The sequence below is a fragment of the Tursiops truncatus genome, chromosome 20, assembly GCF_011762595.2.
Source record: "Tursiops truncatus isolate mTurTru1 chromosome 20, mTurTru1.mat.Y, whole genome shotgun sequence".
NCBI classification, from domain to species: Eukaryota; Metazoa; Chordata; class Mammalia; order Artiodactyla; family Delphinidae; genus Tursiops; species Tursiops truncatus.
In genome coordinates this window covers 39020317-39039698 of record NC_047053.1, presented here as the reverse complement: position 1 = coordinate 39039698, position 19382 = coordinate 39020317, and the positions used below count along the sequence as shown (strand labels likewise).

General features: G+C 57.2%; 1 protein-coding gene and 1 long non-coding RNA gene across 2 annotated transcripts; one reads left to right on the top strand and one right to left on the bottom strand.

Annotated features, from left to right (window-relative positions):
- Positions 1 to 8: 8 nt before the first annotated feature.
- LOC141277321 (uncharacterized) lies at positions 9 to 4766 on the bottom strand. Its single transcript, XR_012328497.1, has 4 exons — positions 4683 to 4766; positions 4396 to 4583; positions 788 to 928; positions 9 to 81 (listed from the first exon to the last, which is right to left on the bottom strand). It is a non-coding gene; the product is annotated as an uncharacterized lncRNA (long non-coding RNA).
- On the top strand, positions 1580 to 19314 carry KCNH4 (potassium voltage-gated channel subfamily H member 4). Its single transcript, XM_033847717.2, has 17 exons — positions 1580 to 1980; positions 3871 to 4104; positions 4425 to 4571; positions 4698 to 4822; positions 5599 to 5842; positions 6142 to 6299; positions 8982 to 9189; positions 10231 to 10425; positions 10863 to 11062; positions 12646 to 12895; positions 13444 to 13688; positions 14349 to 14387; positions 14567 to 14919; positions 15185 to 15291; positions 16045 to 16118; positions 17362 to 18064; positions 18980 to 19314. The coding sequence occupies exons 1-16, from the start codon at positions 1905 to 1907 to the stop codon at positions 17755 to 17757; spliced, it is 3051 nt and encodes a 1016-aa protein (XP_033703608.1). The 5' UTR covers positions 1580 to 1904; the 3' UTR covers positions 17758 to 18064; positions 18980 to 19314.
- The last annotated feature ends 68 nt before the right edge of the window (positions 19315 to 19382 follow it).

Here is a 19382-nt window from a genome sequence, read left to right as displayed (position 1 = left end):
AAGTCGTCAGGCTTTTCACTTTATTCTGTAGGTAGCTGAGAGTCAGGAGAAGTTCTTAAGTGGATATGCGGCAAGATCTTCCTGCAATTAACCGAACACACCTGGTACAGGTTGAATTGTGTGCACACACACACCCCCTCCATTTACATGTTGAAGTCCTAACCCCCAGCACTTCAGAATGTAACCTTATTTGGAAATAGAGTCTTTGTGGACGTAATTAGTTAAAATGTGGTCATAACTGGAGTAGGGTGGGCCTCTAATCCAACATGATGTGTCCTTATATAAAGGGGGAATTTGGACACATGCACACAAGAAGAACCCACGTGAACATGAAGGCAGAGGTGGAGGGATGCATCTACAAGCCAAAAAAGGCCAACAACCCACCGGAAGCTAGAAAACAAGCATGGAGCAAATATTCCCCCACGGCCTTAAAAAGGAACCAACCCTGCAGCCATCTTGATCTTGGACTTCCAGCCTTCAGAACTGAGCCAAAAATTTCTGTTGTTTAAGCCACCCAGCTTATGGTACTTTGTTCCAGCAGCCCTAAGAAACTAACACCCAAAAGTAGAGATGTGGCACTTTTAAGCAATATATCATCCCAGATAATGCCCAGCTCAGACTCAGCGTGAGGGTGAGGAACACTGGCCTGCCCTCTCCCCAGCCCATCTTCCCTTTGTCACTGGCTTTGGCTGTCTTGTTCTGGCAAGCAGCCACCCCAAGCCACCACACTCAGCTGCCCGAGTAATTTTCTGCTTCCACAGTGAAAAAGTCCTGTGTCTGGTCTCACCTGGGTCCTTCTTGCTGCTGCACTTATTTCGTTTTGGAGAAGAACAAAATCCACCAGCGCACCTTTGGAGATTTACAAACTGACTGCCCAGCTTGAAACTATCTTTCTCAGCCCCAAACTTGCTTCCGGCCTCTCTTCCACCTAAATGGTAGCAGAGAGAAGGAGGGTTAAATCAGGATGATAGGAAGAGGGAGAATAGGGAGACAATTGCTCACCAACACATTGCGTGCCAAAGGTATGCATTATGCTATTAAATTCTCACAACCATACGAGGTAAAAATTATTAGCTGCATTTTACAGCTGATAGTGAGAGGCAAAGTCACACAGTAAGTGGCAGAGCTGGGATTTCTACCCAGTGGACTCCAAAGCTCTTTTCATCCACACTGCTGAGCTTAGAGGCAGAGCTCGCCAGGGTGCCCTACGCAGACTGAGGCACAGGTGAGGGTTAAGTAGTGCATTCTAGAATTTGAGTTTCCTGCCTTCCCATCGATCCTCCACCGGCAAAACTAGCCTCTTTAACACTTGCTGTCTCACACTGGAGCTCAGGGAGCTGGGGGTGCTCTGAAATACCCCAACTCCAGCAGGTGGCGCTGTGAACCAGACAAGATTCCCAGGGTGGGCGGTGCGCGGGGAAGCCCGAGGGGCGGAGACACAAGGAGCAGCCAGGGAAACACGCGTGGGGGCGTGGCCACCCTGGAAGGTGGGCGTGTCTGTCATTCAAGCCCTGCCCCACCTCTTGGAGCCTCGGCTCCGGGTGGGCGTGTCCCGAATTCTCTGAGGGAGAGACACGCGTGGGCCGCTCCCCACCGGGAGGAGAGCAGCAGAGAGGGGTGAGGGTGCCTCTGGTGGCCCCTCCCCGTGCGGGGCCACGTGGCGGGCGCGGGCCGAGCCCGAGGGAAAGAACCTGGCCCGTCGGGAGGTGGGGGGGACCGAGGCGGCGCCGAGACGAGCGGAGAGCTGCTGGATTCGGAGCAGAGAGGCGGCGGCGGCGCCGAGAGGGAGGGGAGGAGGCAGGCGGGCGCATGGGGCGCCCCGGCCTCGCCGGCAGCGCGCCCCCTCCGGCCCGGCCGCGCTGAACGCCCCCCGGCGCCGCGCCTCGAGCCCGCGCCCCGAGGCCATGCCGGTCATGAAGGGGTTACTGGCCCCGCAGAACACCTTCCTGGACACCATCGCCACCCGCTTCGACCGCACGCGTGAGTGGGCCGGAGGCTGAGGCTGGGGGTTCGAGCTAGGGGTTAAGTCTCCTTCGGCGCTGCGGGTCTCCTGGATATGGTGAGAGAGACCCGAGGGGAGGAGAGAGAGTGGAGTTGAGGGTCTAGGAACTCCCAGAGCCAAGCCGCGGTAAAGGAACAGGGCTGGGGGCGCCCTGGGAGGGGAGGCGGGCGAGGACCAAGAGTGTGTGGGGGGCCAAGGTTGGGGTTGTGTGACTGGAAGCAGGAAAGGCTCTTTGTGCGGCAAAGCGGAGAAGAGTCCTTGGGAGCCGCCCACTCGCGGGCTGAGCGCTGCTGGAGGCGTGTGAGGGGGTATCCAAGACGCGGAGGTGGGACGAAACGGGCAGACGCTCTGGGGTCTACTCCCAGACGACTCCAGCATCCACTTCCCTCAGAAGAAAAAAGAGAGAGAGAAAAGATCAGACTTCGGCAGGACCTAGCTTGGATTGAGGTCACGCGCCCCCGAGCCGTAGAGCTTCTGTGTCTGAGGGAGGTGAGGCAGGAAGAGGGGGGTGGTCTGTGTGACACAGGGAACTGCCTACACCCCCATCCCAGCTTGGGTTCCAGGTTCAGCACCTTGGACAGCCACAATCCTCCTTGCCCGCCTCTTCTCCCGCCGTTCCCTTTTCCTACTTTGGTACTGAGAGATCTCCCCTTGCCCCCTTTGGGACACCCTGGCTGGGATCTGGCAGGTGGGGGGAGCGGTACCTGAGGGCGGAAACCGAGCCGCCGGGGCCCTACCCGCCTCCCCACCCCGCCCCCACACACACCTCCCTTGTTTCCATAGCGCCCATCACCCAGGCAACGGGCCTGGGATGGAAGAAGGAGGCTGCTTGCCCAGGGCCCAGCGCCTCCCAGGCTTCTGCAGTATCCCCATCAGTCGCTCCACCCCCAGACACTCAGCCCTCCTAGCGCCCCAGGACTGGTTGTGTCTCAGATCCCTTCCCTCAGCTAAGACTGTCCCTAGATGGCCCACAGAGCCCCCCTGAGGCCTCCCGCCCATTGGAGCTGGAGGGAGCCAGCTCAGGTTCTGTTGCTGGGGTTGCTGAAGCCACACCTTCATTGCTCAAGCCTGTCAGACTTTGAGCACTGGGACAGACCCTCTGAAATTAGCTAAGGGATGCTAAAAAGAGGACCTTTCCTGAAAGGCAGGGAATAAGGATGCTACTCATCACTGTCTTTTTCCCCCAACAAAGGAGGTTTGTGAGTTTGGATAACTCTGCCTTTGCGTCTCCTATCAATAAAGTGGGCACGATCTCACCAGAATCTCTGCCCTGTTCACTCTCTAATAGGATGATAGGACAGTGGCTATGGATGTGCTTTGAAAGCTGGGCGAATGTGGGGCATCAGTTCACCTTCTCAGTGTAACACTTACTATGTGCCAGGACTTGTTCTTCCCAGGTAACTCATGTAACTCTCACACCAACCATGCAAGGAAGATATATTATCCCCCACTTTTCACATAAGGAAGCTGAGTCACAGAAGAGTTCATTAACTTGCCCAAGGTTACACAGTCAGTAAGTGGCAGAGGTGGGTGCTGGAGCCCATGCCCTTACCATGCTGTGCTGCCTCCTACGGTAACAGCTCACCAGCTTGAAGGCAGGAGGATGAACCTCATGACTTCTCGGGGTTCCTTTTCCAACCCCCTAGTAGCCCCTCTCCCAATCCTCCCACCCTTAAGTCCTTGTCCTTTTGCTCTATCTCTTCTTACTCTCATTTCAGAATATTCCAAAGGGGATCCAGGAATCACATGGGAGCCTGGGAAGTTTCTGGCTCTGGGATCTCTGACCACAGCTTGGGGGAGGTATGGCCCACCTGGAAGCTGAGCTCTCCTTCTGGCCTTGACCTGACCTTGACCTCTTCTTCCCACAGACGGCAACTTCCTGCTGGCCAACACACAGGGCCCACGGGGCTTTCCCATTGTCTACTGCTCCGACGGCTTCTGTGAGCTCACAGGCTACGGCCGCACTGAGGTCATGCAGAAAACCTGCAACTGCCGTTTCCTCTACGGTCCAGAGACCAGTGAGCCAGCCCTGCAGAGGCTGCACAAGGCCCTGGAGGGCCATCAGGAGCACCGGGCTGAAATCTGCTTCTACCGAAAGGATGGTGAGGGGGCCTAGCCTGCCCTGCAGTCCTGCCCAGACCACAGGCCTTAGCCAGAGTCCACTTGGCACAGTGGAAGCCTGGGTGCTGGTCCCCACACTGCCACAAGCTGACTGTGTGACACTGAGTGCATCCCCGACCCTCTCTGGGCCGTGGTTCTCCCATCAGGAAGGTGAAGGAGATAGCTGACATAATCTCTGGGCTTCTTCCCAGCACTAAACCTTGGCCAAGCCCTTTGACTATGCCCAGGAACCAAGGGGGATGAGAGAGAAAGAGATGCCATGGGCTGCTCACCCTCTTCCTCCATCTCTCCACACCTACAGGCTCAGCTTTTTGGTGCCTCCTGGACATGATGCCCATCAAGAATGAGATGGGGGAGGTTGTACTTTTCCTCTTTTCCTTCAAGGACATCACTGAGAGTGGAGGCCCAGGACTTGGCCCCCCAGGAGGCCACAGAGACAGTAATCATGGTAACTGCAAGTCTGGGGAGAAGGCATGAATGATCAGAAGTCCTTGCCCAGGGTCACAGAAGACCTCTCCCTACTCAGCCTCATGGGATGCGCCCCCACTTATCTCCGTACCCTTCTTCCCAACAGAAAAGTCCCTTGGTAGGAGGGGAGCCAGCTCGAGACTTCGATCCACCAGGAGGCAGAGCCATACTGTCCTACACCGACTGACTGGCCACTTTGGCCGCCGGGGCCAGGGAGGCATGAAAACCAATGTGAGTCCTATCTCCACCCCAGCATCTTCCAGCCGTGTTTCTGAGGCACCCTTGTTACTGTGTCCCTGTTTCTCTGTCTGTTTGATCTCCCTCCAGAGGCTTTTTCCTCTGTCCGTCCATTTCTCATGTACGGTTCTCTGCTCTATCCCATGTTCCCCCACATCTCCTTCCATCCCCATCTCCCTTGCTTCCTTGTGATTGCCAATACCCTGCTCTGATGATGTCACAAGGGGGGCACGAAATCACTAACTGTGGTTCCAGGGAGAAAGCCCCCACTGGGGGCCTGGCATCTAGCCCTGTGTACCACTCCTAGGACCCTGATGAAGCCACGGGTCTCCAACCATCTGTGCAGTGTGTTATGGCTACAGCGAGTGGGGTGCACCATGCCATCCTCCCCTCATCCCGGGGGTATACTCATCCTCCACTGCACCCCTAGAACCCAAGAGGAACTTGAAGGAGAAGCTAGTGACCTCTCAAGCCAGGGCTTGTGCCTGATTTGTCATAATCACCTTCTCAAGCAAGGTGAAGGTCAAGCCTTAGAAATACCTACCCCCACAAAAAACATGATTGATTCAAAAGGGGGCCTGAGCAGTAAGTTGGCAGAGGAAGGAGGTGTCAGGTGCCAGCCCCGACCCCCTCTCCTGCACGTTCTAGCTCCTCTCGTGGTCACGCCTGCAGTGCCCACTCTCCCCTTCCCCACTCCTTACCTCTCCCTCCCCCCAACCTTGGCTCCTCTTTCCCCCGAGTGTCCCCAACCGCCACCCCTCTCCCCTTAGAACGTGTTTGAGCCAAAGCCATCAGTGCCCGAATACAAGGTGGCCTCCGTGGGGGGGTCCCGCTGCCTCCTCCTCCACTACAGCGTGCCCAAGGCCATCTGGGACGGCCTCATCCTCCTCGCCACCTTCTACGTTGCGGTCACTGTCCCCTACAATGTCTGCTTCTCGGATGATGACGACACCCCCATCACTTCCCGACACACCCTTGTCAGCGACATCGCCGTGGAGATGCTCTTCATCCTCGGTTAGATGCTCTGCCCCACGTACCCTGGCTGGTGGGCTGGAGGGACCCACTCATCCAAGCCTCGCTCCATCCTGGGCCTGCAGGACCCAGGCAGTCAGAGCCTACCCATTTCTGGGTCTTTTAGTCCTCATGGTCCGTGAGCCCTGACCCCTGACCCCTGGAGACTTCAGCCTTCAGACCTCTCCTCCCTAAGGACCAGCCTGAAGCCCAATGCATCTTCCCCATTCCTGCGTCCACCTCCATTCTGAGTCTCTTGCCCTTGGCCAAGGCCCCCTAGTAACAGCCTCTTGCACCCCCAGATATCATCCTGAACTTCCGCACCACCTATGTGTCCCAGTCCGGCCAAGTGGTCTCTGCTCCTCGTTCTATTGGCCTCCACTATCTGGCCACCTGGTTCTTTGTTGACCTCATTGCCGCTCTGCCTTTTGACCTGCTTTACGTCTTCAACATCACCGTGGTAAGTGTTCCCTGTCCCACCTTGCAGCCTAGCTGCCCAACTTCAGCACAGCATCTCCCATTAAGGGACCCACCTCAGTCCCAGACTCAGTCATCTGCGAATATTTGTCAGGCATCTGTGATGGGCAGAGCCCAGCGCTAGAAGCTGAGAAGGGTCCGAGAGGGTCTGTGCTCTTGGGGAGCTCAGCTCACAATCTCTGAGGGAAGCTGTGACAAATGAAAAGCTAAGTAGGGCTACCAAGGCGGCATTGGTCTGAAGCCAAATGAGTGGCACTTTTCACATTTCTATTTAACAAACAAAGGATGAGCATTTAGCTGTCTGCAAAGCACTGTGTGTGGCATGGTCACTGTGGAGAAAAGTGGTAAGAATTCAGCCTCTCGGTAGCTAAGCTGGTGGGAACAGCAGGAACAGAAGAGCTGAATGGAGTGCAAGATGGGACCAAGGTATTGCTGCGTGGGGGCTGGGCACGGAGCTAGCCGACCTTGGAGTTCCAGGCTGGAACGTGGGCTCCCGCAAAAACGATCTGAAATCTGGCCAGTGCCTAGGAAGCCAAAGCATGGCAGATGGGCAGAGGCTAGGGTGGTCTGGGAAGGGTTCCTGTGGGAGGAGGTGAGAGCAGAGCTAGACCTTAGACAGACTAGGACCTGACTGGCAGGAGACAAGAAGAGGGAGCATCTGGGGGGAGCATAGTAAGCCAGGACAGGGAGGTAGAGGCTGCGGAGTGGATTCGGAGGCGGAGAGTCCCAGGACCTTCATCCTCCCAGCTCCCCGGGGACTGCCTGGAGGCGCCCTAGGTGGTCAGCTCTGAACCTAGCTGGCAGATACTAGGTCTTCTCTGGCCCAGGGAGAGGGAGTCCCACCCTGTGTCCCCAGACCCCCTTGGTTGCTGAGTGGGGAGGTGGGGAGCAGTTTCCCTGTGTGCTCCTCTCCCTGCCACCCTCAGCTATAGCGGGAAGCCACCTACACGCAGCCGGATTTAACCAGCCGCCAACGGGCTGTGGGCCTCTTCTCCTGGCTGTGTACACGTGTGTGCACGCTCCCACACACGTGCATGTGGGTGTGTCTGCCCTGAGGCTCCAGCCATTCCAAGCAGGGCTCCCCACCCCTCCCCTGAGTGCACCCCCGGCCCCCCGGGTTTTGTGCCCACCAGGCAGTTCCCCCTCCTCTGGTACTTTCAGGACCACTTTACAGTTTACTAAGTTCTTCCACACATCATCACATATGAAGCTCACAGTAACCCTTCAGGGCCGATTCTCGTATCTCTCTTTCTCAGAGGCAGATGCAGAGGCTCAGAGAGGTTGAGTGGCTTGTTGAAGGTCACACAGCTAGCAGTGGCAGGCAGGAGACTGGAACCAGGTCTCTAGACTCCTGGTCTGGTATTCTTTCCAGCGTGCTACCCTGCTTCCTGGGAAACCAGGGTACCTGAGCGGATGGCCTGGCATGAGGGGAGAGGAGGAGCAATGTGGGGCTGGAGCGAGGCCGAGCAAAGACGGAGGAGAAGTGGGCACCGGCAGAGTTGTGGACTTGAAGGAGCCAGGCCTGAGACATTCTGGTCCAAGGAGAATGAGAGGAGGGCCCCAAGGGAGCGGGGCCCAGGGGCAGGTGACAAAGGGAAGCCTTGAAGAACTCAAGGTTGGAGTCAGGAGCTCTGGAAGCTGGGGGCAGGCATTAAGCCCTGGAGCGGGTCCATGTGGGGGAATCAAAGCCACCTCCTCTGCAACTCCCTTGCCTAAAATTAGAGAAAATGGCAGGCAGTGACTCAGGAGCTGTGTAGGGCCAGGGCTATGGGGGATGCTCCTGGAGGCCCCTGAAAGGACAGTGAAGGGCCTTCATACCGAGATCCCCAGACGCTGCCCCAGAGCCCCCAGCCCTAGCCCCCAAGCTGCCCCACCCAGAGTAGCAAGAAGATAAGCCCCCACCTGCTCATCATCTAAGACTGGAAGGCTAATCAAAGCACAACGAAAGCAGAGTGGTAACGCTAGCTAACGTTTACAGGACCCTTGCCAGGTGCCACTAGCTCCATCAACCCTCAGTGAACCCCACAGGGCCTGAGACCTCACAGCCCAAGCACCCTCATCCCTGCTCTCCTTCCCTCAACATTTCGGTGTGACCCTCTCATCTGCAGCTGACCCACAAGGGGCGAGGTCCCTAAACCTTCCCCTGTCCACAGCTGATTGTACCTAGGACACTGGGGACTTTGAGCACGGGCCAGAGATCTTTCTGTCTGTTGCCCCGCTTCTGACCCAGACTTGCCCTTTCACCAGCTGAGGTGCTAAGAGGCAGTAGAGCACAAAACGGACTTTGGTGTCATCTCAGATTTGAGTCTCAGCTCCATCATTTCCTTGATCTGTGACCTTGAGCAAGTAAGTAGTAGCCTCTCTGAGCCTTAGTTTACTCCTCTGCAATCTGGGAATGATGATGATAATTGGACTGAAGGCATACTTTTTTAATGAGGATTACAAATACTTAGCCCAGTGCCTGACACACGTAATACTTACTGTTAGCCATTATTAGTTTCAGTGTTACCCTCTCCCCCCTGCATTTCCTGGTCACCTTCTCAGCACAGCAGGGATACTTTTCCTGGGGCAGCTTCCCCTAGCTCCGGGGCATCTGGTGGCAAGGCGCTGGCAAGGGACGTGGGGTGCCCGCTGACAGTCTCCCCCACCGCACTCGCTCCCGCAGACGTCGCTGGTGCACCTGTTGAAGACAGTGCGGCTGCTGCGGCTGCTACGGCTGCTGCAGAAGCTGGAGCGGTACTCGCAGTGCAGTGCCGTGGTTCTCACGCTGCTCATGTCCATCTTTGCGCTCCTTGCCCACTGGATGGCCTGCGTCTGGTATGTCGTCGGGCGCCGGGAGATGGAGGCCAACGACCCGCTGCTCTGGGACATCGGTGAGCCATTGACCCCAGGCTTTCACTGACCACCCATCCACCTCCCCTGTCCACACAGGCCCCCAAGCTGACACCTCCACCAGGATCCCCACCCCTACTCCACATTCCTCCACTCATCCGATAAACATGCACGAGCTCCTTGCCGGATCAGGCTTGGGAATACTGATTTGAAGCCATGGGCTCTGCCTTGGGGGGACTGACAGCATAGCAGGGGCGCAAGACCAGTGACAGGCAATCAAAATACAGAATGGGAAACACTCTGAAGGTGGGGAGGTGTTCTGGGCAGAGGCTAAGTACCCCTGACAGGACTCATCTGGTGGCTCCCCACTGCCCTCAAAGTCAAGTCCACCCTCAGTCCACACGGTACATGGGCCTGCAGCCCTCCCTACCCCTACCTGACTTCCCTTCCTCCGAGGCCCCCTCTGCTGCTGCCACCCTGGCCTCCCTCCAGCACCCAGGATGTACTGCTTTCTCACTGTGGGCCTTGAACGTGTTTTCCTCTCTGGAATCCTCTCTCTTTTGTCTTCCCTCCCTTCTTCCTAAGCCACTTTTCTATCCTTGTGGTCTCAACTAAAATGCTCTATCTTAAGGGAGTCCTTCAGGAACCATACCCCACCAAACTGGGTTGGCTTCCCCTAACCCATTATGATTCCCGAAGACGTACTTCCTTTTTAGTAGCTGCTTTCCACCTGTGATGATTTATTTCATGTCTTTCCCCTCCAGACTGTAAGTTCCACCAGGGCAGGGAGCGTGTTTGGGTCAAGTCCCAGCACCCTGGGACACAGGAAGCGCTTAATAAACTATTAGGCACTGGAAGGGGCCCCTAAACAGTCAGCCGTGTAGGGAGTTGGTAGCCTTGAACTGCAACGGTAACCACTTCACCGTGGGGTGGCCGGGGCACGGGCTGCTCCTCGCATTTCTTGTGCAAACCTCCCCTCGCCTCTGTAAATACTCGACCAAGGTCAAGTGAAGGCAGTTCAAGGAAACCCCACCCTCCCCTGCTCGCGCAGCCGGGGCTCCTTGCATCCCTCCACCCCCTAGGCTGGTTGCACGAGCTGGGCAAGCGGCTGGAGGTGCCCTACGTCAACGGCTCTGCGGGTGGCCCGTCGCGGCGCAGCGCCTACATCGCTGCGCTCTACTTCACGCTGAGCAGCCTCACGAGCGTGGGCTTCGGCAACGTGTGCGCCAACACTGACGCTGAGAAGATCTTCTCCATCTGCACGATGCTCATAGGCGGTGAGGCCGGGCCTGCCAAGCCCCCGGGGTGGCCCTGCTAAGCCCAGCGTGTGGGTGGGGAAACTGAGGCCCAGGGAAGGCAAGGAGTCCACCCACGACCAGACACGCGTGCATTTATTCATAGGTGTTTGCTCAGCACCTGCTACGTGCTGGCCCTGGGGGGATGCCACAAACAGGAGGGTCTCTTGCAAAAGGAATGGGAAGCCCAAGTGCATGACTTCATGGGGCGGGCGGGCGGGCATGAGAGGAGCATCGAGTCTGACCCCTCTCAGGACCACCCTCTGTTCCCCGCCCCAACCCAGCACCTAGGCATGCAGGAGCCCACTGGTTCACCTGCCCCTCCCCCAGGAATCCCGAGACCCATCCAGGGCAGGGGGAGTTGCGGGGGGAGGAGGCCGGAGGGGTGGCCGCCCCTGACTGACTGCTGTGCGCCGCAGCGCTGATGCACGCAGTGGTGTTCGGGAACGTGACGGCCATCATCCAGCGCATGTACTCGCGCCGCTCCCTCTACCACAGCCGCATGAAGGACCTCAAGGACTTCATCCGCGTGCACCGCCTGCCCCGGCCGCTCAAGCAGCGCATGCTCGAGTACTTCCAGACCACGTGGACAGTCAACAGCGGCATCGACGCCAACGAGGTAGTGCGCGGGGCTCCCGGTGGTACCCAGCGCGCGGAGGTAAAGTGGGAAAGGGGTCGCTGCCTCTCAGCGTTTGGGATGGAGGCAAATGGGGTGCAGGGAGACGAGGTGCTGTTCACAAGGGCACGCACCCACCGGAATCCACATCCCTTTTCCTCTACACATGGCTAATGCCATGCTCCTTTCAGCCACCATCTTCGAGCACCTGCTTCCGGCCAGTCTCTGTGCTGGACACAGGGGGTTGCGGAACGATTACCCCCAGCCCTTGCCCTCGGGAAGGCACCCGTCTGGTGAGGGAGGCAGATGGGTAAACAAATAGTTACGCTGTGAATGGGACTGTACTGGAGGGACTTGGTGCAGTGGGTCCCTCATTGTGTCTGGGCCTAGAGGAGGCAGGGGAGGTGTCACAGAAGAGGCGACATCGTGAAGGACAAGAAGAAAATTGGCCTGGGGCCAGAAGGCCATTCCAGGCAGTAAGAGCAGTAGGAACACAGGTCTGGAAAGATTGACGCAAAAGAGCAGGGTGAACTGAAAATAGTTCAGCGAGCCTTCAGGAAAGGGTGTGTGCGCGCTGTGGAGGGGTGAGGGACAGAGGAGTGAAGAGACCAGGCTGGGGAGGCGGGCAGGCCCAGCTCATGCATGGCCTTGGATTTAGATTTTATCCTGCCACATTTTTAGGCTGGGGAGTGGCCTGCAGATCCAGGAGGTATTTCTGAGAGCAGGAGCCTTGGGACTTGGTGATGCGCTGGTTGCAGGAAAGGAGCTCAAAGTGATTCTCAGGTTTCTGGTTTTGGCCGAGGGTGGGATGGAGGCATTACAGGAGGAAGATTGGACTTAGGGGTGAAAGTGAGAGTCCAGGGTTGGGCCGTGATGAGGGTGTGGTGCCTATGGGGGATCCAGGTGGAGGTGGGTAGTTGAAAATACAGGTCTGGACCCAGAGATAGGGCTCCGGGTTCACGGGGAGGTAGAAGTCCTGGCTGGTTGCCATGATGCAGGGAGAGTGTGGACAGTGAGAAGACAGCTGAGGAAGAGGAGCCTGGGGAAGAAAGGGGGACAAGAGGGAGAGGTGACCAAGCCAGGGTGGCCGAGGGGCTCCATAAGACGAGGATGGAACCAAACCATGAACGTTAAGTTTGGCTCCTGGGAGGTCATTGGTAAAATTCAAGGTCTAGTGTAACCCTGCGTTTTACAGATGGGGATACTGAGGCCCAGAGAGAGGAAATGGATTGCCCAAAGTCCACAGGGATTTATGCAGAGCTGATTTCTAGTCTCCTGACTTCCAGCTGAAGGCTGACCCACCAGGGATGGTCCTTGCATACATGGGGTTGAGTAACCAGGATGTGTGAGTGACCAGTGTGTGTAGCTGTGAGCAGTGGACAGACAGGAGAAGACCTAGTCTCTGCCCCAGGACTTGGGTTGGGAGGTCCACACACAAGTCAAATTGAGGTGAGACACACAGAAGTCTTCCTAAAGGTCAGAAATGGGTAACTTGAGCTCTGTCCTTGGAGACAGCTCAGCATATCTGTAGAGCTCAAGTAGCAGCTTCAGGGGGATGGCCAGAATGACTTATGCCCCTTATGCAGTTACTGCGTGACTTCCCAGACGAGCTGAGAGCTGACATTGCTATGCACCTGAATCGGGACATCCTGCAGCTGCCGCTGTTTGGAGCAGCGAGCAGGGGCTGCCTGCGGGCCCTCTCCCTGCACATCAAGACCTCGTTCTGCGCTCCGGGCGAGTACCTGTTGCGCCGCGGGGATGCCCTGCAGGCGCACTACTATGTCTGCTCCGGCTCACTGGAGGTGCTCCGGGACAACATGGTGCTGGCCATCCTGGGTGAGGATCCCACCACCACCCTCTACCTACCCCAAAACCTTCCCACAGAGGCCTTGGGAGTAGCCAGGAATCTAGGGACTGGGTACTCTCTCTTGGTCCCCGCATCCTACCACCATCCCCTTTAGACCATACCCCTTGGGCTCTCCCCTACTCCCAGTGGCCATCCCTGAACCCATCAACCCTTCCCCAGTGACTGTCCCCCAAGTCAACTGATCCTTTCCCATTGCACCATCTCCAATTCCACTGACCCTTTTCCATCGACCCTTGACTCCATTGACTTCTACCCTTTAACTGACCCTTCTGGCCATTCTTTATTGATCATCCAATTCCATCGATCATTTCTCCAGCTTTACTGACATCCCCAATTGACTGTCTCCCAACTTCACCAGTCATTCTCCACTGACCTTCTGCCGACTCCATTATTTCCACCAATCCCATCGATTGACCCCGCTTCAGCCATCCTTCAAACACATTGACCATCCCTCATTACCACTAATATCCTCTTGGTCCCTCTGCCCCAGCTGTCTGTCCGCATCTCTTACCCACAGGAAAAGGAGACCTGATTGGGGCAGATATCCCTGAGCCAGGGCAGGAGCCTGGGTCAGGCACAGCTCCAAGCTGCGTGCTGAAGACCAGCGCCGACGTGAAGGCACTGACCTACTGTGGCCTGCAGCAACTGAGCAGCCGAGGGCTGGCTGAAGTCCTGAGGCTCTATCCTGAGTACGGGGCTGCCTTCAGGGCTGGCCTGCGCCGGGACCTCACCTTCAACCTGCGCCAGGGCTCTGACACCAATGTATGTAGACTCCCTATGGCCTCCTCCTCTCTGAGGTCGCCTCCTTCAAAGTAGACCACCCCCCAGCCCCAGAGAAAGCCTCACGAATTCCTTCCACCCTGAAAACATCACCTCTCAACTCCAGCCACCCCCTTCCATTGCCCCTTCCATGCTTAACATCTTCCAACCCACTGACCCTACTCCACTGGCCATTATCCAACCCCATGGACCATGGCTCACCACGTGTACTTCCAACTCTACTGACCCATCTCCTGTTGGCCCCGCTTCCGCCTCACTCCAGACTCCTCAAAGGACCCACCCCCCCACTTCGTGTGCTTCTCCTCCATCAGTTCCCTCCCTCTCTGGACTGGGCCTCATCCCCTGGGGCTTCCTCTTCTCCACTCACCAAATGTTTCCTGGGCCCGTTTTGGTTTAGGCTCTGGGCCAAGTCTGTAGTTTACACCTTAGACCTTGGTCTTTTACTGCTTTTCAGACTTATGTTGCCACTCAGGATTTCTCTGAGTCAGAGTTGGGGGTATCTCTGACTCAATTCCACAAAAAGGCCCCACATTCTCAAACCCCACGACACTGATGGGTGAGACTAGGAGGTGGTGCACCGGGGGAGCCGGGAGGTGTGAGTCAGCCTGAACCCCGCCCCCCCCACCCCCCGTGTTCCTGCAGGGCCTCTGCCGCTTCTCCAGATCCCCTCGCCTCTCCCAGGTAACTCACCCTTCCTTGCATGGGAGAAGACGGGAGTGGGGGGCACCTTTCCTTGGCCGCTGTGCTCCAGGGTGAAGGGAGAGGGGATGGAGAGCGGCAACCGCCAGTGAAGGCTGTTGCTTACTGAAGGCGCCTGTTGGTCACTGCCCTGTGACATCAGCTGCCCCCTCTGCCCACAGACCCGCTCGGAAAGCCTGGGCTCCTCCTCAGACAAGACCCAGCCATCCGTCACAGAGGCTGAGGCTGGGGCCGAGCCTGGAGGTGGTCCCAGGCCCCGGCGGGCCCTCCTGCTGCCCAACCTCAGCCCAGCACGGCCCCGGGGCTCCCTGGTCAGCCTTTTGGGGGAGGAGCTGCCCCCATTCTCAGCCCTTGTCTCCTCTCCTTCCTTGTCCCCGACCCCTTCCCCTGCCCTGGCTGGCCGGGGCCACAGCCCCTCCCCTCATGGCCTCCCCAGGGGCTCTGCTGCCTGGAAGCCCCCCCAGCTTCTCATTCCCCCACTGGGAACCTTTGGACCTCCGGACCTCAGTCCCCGGTGAGACGCCAGCCTCCCCTGCCTTCCCTATACCCCTGCTGGCTTCCAGAACCTTCTCTGGGCTCCGTCCCCAGCATTCTGACCAGTGCTCCTCCCCATGTGCCCACCCCGCCCTACCTGATCCACCGCAGCTTGCAACCCCACTCGTCTTTGACGGCTGCTCCTCCCCAGCTCCCTGGCACCGCAGCCCCTTTCACCCTCTGCCTGCTGTGCTCTGGCCCTTACGCTCTCCCTGTGGGACTGATGACCACTGCCTCCATCCCAGGATAGTGGATGGCATTGAGGACTCTGGCAGCACAGCAGAGGCCCCTACGTTCCGGTTCAGCAGGAGGCCTGAGCACCCTAGGCCTCACTCACAGGCCCCTCCTACAGGTAAGGGCCAGCAGTGGACTTCAACTCACGTCACCCATTCATCGGCCGTCCATCCATCCATCCCACATGTAGTAAGGGCTTACCAGCTGTCAGGTAGATGACCCAGACCTGGTCCACACTCCTAGCGAGCTTCCAGTCTAGTGGGGGAGACACCTGTGTACTCAGATAAACGATTCCAGAACAGGGTGCTAAGTGCCGTGACTGAGACAAAGAACAGGACTCTGAGGTAGGAGAGGAGGGAGCCTCTAACCCTGCCTCCTAGAGGAGGGGACACTAGAGGTGGGTCTTAAAGGGTGGGCAGGAGTTTGAGGGGTGGAGCAAGGCGGCTGGTGAAAGGTATAGAGGTATGACCAGAAGAGCAGTTGTGTTCAGATACCGAAGAGAAGGGACTTCCCTGGCAGTCCAGTGGTTAAGACTCCGCGCTCCCAATGCAGGGGGCACGGGTTCGATCCCTGGTCAGGGAACTAAGATCCCAATGCAGGGGGCATGCCACATGGTGCGGCCTAAAAAAAAAAACAAAACAAAACAGATAGCAAAGAGAAGCTCCATGCTTCTCCATGGGGTGGAGTGGGGAGGGGCTGGGGAAGTGATAGGGCCACGAAACCATCCTGAAGAGCTTGGGTTTCCCAGCATCCTGACCCCAGAACGTCCTCTCCCCTTGCCCTCTGCCTGCCCAGTGAAGGGCCCAGCCCAGGCTGTAGACTTGAGCTCCCTGTACTCACCCAGCATCCCTTCTCCCCACTCCGTCTGCAGGGACCATGCCCAGCCGGGAAGTGGCCACTGAGGCCGAGGAGGTGAAGGAAAAGGTCTGCAGGCTGAACCAGGAGGTGGGTTGGGGCTGGCCCCTCCCCTCCAACCTTGGGATCAGAGATGTGCTTAGTATAGGAGCATTTCAAAGGGTTTGGAGCCAGAGTCCTGAATTTGGATATTCACACTAGCTGGGAGACCTTGGGCAAGTCCCACAATCACTCTGAACTTCAACTTCCTCATCTGAAAATGGGGAAATCAATACGTTCTTCCCAGAGTTGTTGTGAGGATGAGATGAGGGCGCATACATGCCTGGCCCAGTCCCTGGCACACCGTAAGTACTCAGGGACAGCTACTTCCATCCCTCCAACTGGCTCAGGTGGTCCAGCCAGAAAAGAGGGCCTCTCCTCCCTCCACCGCCATGGGATTTGCTCCTGCAGGGACCCTCCCCCCACTAAGTTACATGCTCCAGTCCTTTCGGGCCCTCTCCCCCCGACGAGTGGGGCAGAGGACTGGGAGGCTGAGCAGGCCTTCAACCCCAGGGAACCTGGACCCTCAGGTCTGAATCCTGGTCAGAAAGAGCCCTGATCCTGTTTGCCCAGGCTGTGCCTCCGCCTCCCCCTCAGGGATGTCAGAGCTGCGTCCACAAAGCAGCCAGGTCAAGCCCTTGAGCCCTCGGGAGTGCTCGGGGCCTTCCTTGGGTTCTGATAAAGAGCAGGCATCCCACGGGGCGCACCTGGGCTGGGGCGGGCCCTGAGGCTGGGGGCGGAGCTAGCTCCGGTTTGGCAGGATTCAAGGTCAGCCCTGCTTCCGCATGCGGTTCTTCTAGACCAGTGGTTCCCCAACTTGGGTGTCCATCAGTACCCAGAGAACCTGTTAAAATGCAGACTCCTGGGCTTCACCCAATCTGGAATGTCTGGGGTGGGGCCCAGAGATTGGCATTTTGACAAGCTTTTCAGTTCATTCTGTACTCCCTGAAATTTGAAAAACGCTGAATAGACACTTGAGCTCGTGTGGTGTATCACCTGAGAGTAAGCCTGCATCTGTCACTTCGCAGCTGTGCGGCCTCTTTGAGCACATTTTTCTACATCTTGTCAAAGTGTGTGTGGCGGGGAGTAGCAAGAGCTGTCGTCCCAAATCCTTTTTGGAAAGAGGCTGGGGTATTTACCTCTAGACAAAAATAACCCCTGTCCTGTCTTCTTCTCAGGGTGGCCATGAGCAGAGAGTGGGTACGAAAGAGCTTTGTAAGCTGTGGGAGGGAGTGCACCTAGGAGGGCGGTGATTGTATGGCACCTGGGAGACAATGTGATGTGTTTTCAACAGATCTCCCGTCTCAACCGGGAAGTGTCTCAGCTTAGCCAGGAGCTTCGACACATGATGGACCTGCTACAGGCCAGGCTGGGTCCCCCAGGCCACCCAACAGTCTCGGCTTGGACCCCAGATCCTCCTTGCCCACCACAGAGGCCTCCATGCATCTCTCCCTGTTTGTCCAGACCACTGCCTGGCCTCCAGGATACTACCCTCGCTGAGGTCCACTGCCCAGCCAGTGTGGGGACAGCAGAGATGGGGGCTGCCCCCCCCGACCTGAGACCCTCCATGCTGTCCCCTTACCCCTCAGAGCCTGACCCTCTGAGACCCTCCCCAGTGCCAGAGGCCTTACCTCCGAACTCAAGCCTCATGAGGCACAGCTTCCGGTCCAGGTCAGACACGTTCCACTGACCCTGGCCACGGGCCCAGGCCCGTTTGGGGTGGGCACTGACGCCTGCCATCCAGGGAGGGGCTGGGCCCCTTGGCCTCCTGCCTTGGGTTAGCAGCCACCAGATGGTCTGGTTGGCTCTGGATTCTCTGACCTTTTTAACAAAGCCTGGTCACTTCTGACCCTTTGCCTTTTCCAAACCCTCCTCTATTCTCCTCTGTGAGGGGAGCCACCTGAGGCCGTGGAACCCAACAGGCATGAGATGGACCGCAGTGCCCACTGAGCTGGGCAGATGAGATGTCTGGCTTTCTCCCCAGGACCTGGAGGCAGGTAGAGATGGGGGAGCAGAGAGGGGAAGGGAAAAGCCCCCAGATCCAGCCTGGGAAATGAAGACTGAGGCAAGAGCAGGCAGGATCTTGGTGTCTACAGCAAGAGGGATGGATTGCAGATTCCAGTGCAGAGGTAGCTTAGTGATACCGTGAGGTCTTTTGTCCCAGCCCCCAGGTCTCTGCTGGAGACTTTGAAAGCAATGTTGCTTCCAGAGGGGTAGGTTTGAGATCCTGGCTGGCATTTTTTTTTTTTTTTTTTTTTTTTGCTGCGCTGTGTGGCTTGTGGGACCTTAGTTCCCCAACCAGGGATCGAACCCCGGGCCCTCAGCAGTGAAAGCTCCCAGTCCTAACCACTGGACCACCAGGGAAGTCCCCTGGCTGACATTTGAGTAACCCAAGACTTCTTAGGCCTCCCACCATCAGCCCAAGCTGGAGGGGCTCACCTTCCCCACAGCTCACATAGGAAATGAACCGATGACCCCAGATATGCATTCTTTGACTCACAGCATTTTTTTCAAAATATGAATGAGTTGTCACACTGAAAATCAGGAGAGTTCACATAGAAATCCAGATATTCCAGCTTCTCTAAGCAAATTCGGGAGATCTGGCGACACTGGGCCAACGCCGCACCTGGTAATAATCAGCTGGTGTTGGGTGGCCACTGTCCTCTTTGGAAGAGACCTGCACTCTCCACTTCTTTGCAGTCCCCACATTCCTTGATCATCTCCTGACACCCAGCTAGCTTCCCTCATTTGAATTCTTTATCTGGTCTCTATGGGTATCTCAGTTTGCAATCCCTGCCTTAGAGTGTGCTCCCAGGTTCCTTTACCCCAGTGGGTGCCTTTTGGGCCCAGTAATGTCTATTTCTACCCCTGGGCCTGGGCCTGTCAACATCTTTGTTTCTGTCTCTCTGCAGGCCGACACTGAAAGTGGTCTCTTCTGCTGCCAGCAACTTGCAACAGTCCCAGCAGCACTCCTCCCCCTCCCCCACCCCCAGACCTCAGCCACGCCTGTTCTCCCCCTTCCAATATGGTCTCACTCAGGGCTCTGACTTCTTGAAAATTCACCCCGGTCTCCAGCTCTCCTTTACCACCCAACACCCTGGGCTCACTTTTGGATAGGAAATAAACTCTTTATTTTTGTAGTTTCTGGCTCTGGCTGTTTCTGGAGGTTGGTCTGATAGCCCCAGGGCTTTGGAGGAACCTACACAATAGTCACTCCCCCACAGTACCCCAGGGCCCTGTTGCTGTCTCTAGGAGGGCAAAGGTGCCAACCAATCCACTTGGTACCATGTTCACGCCACCAGAGGCCCCAGAGAT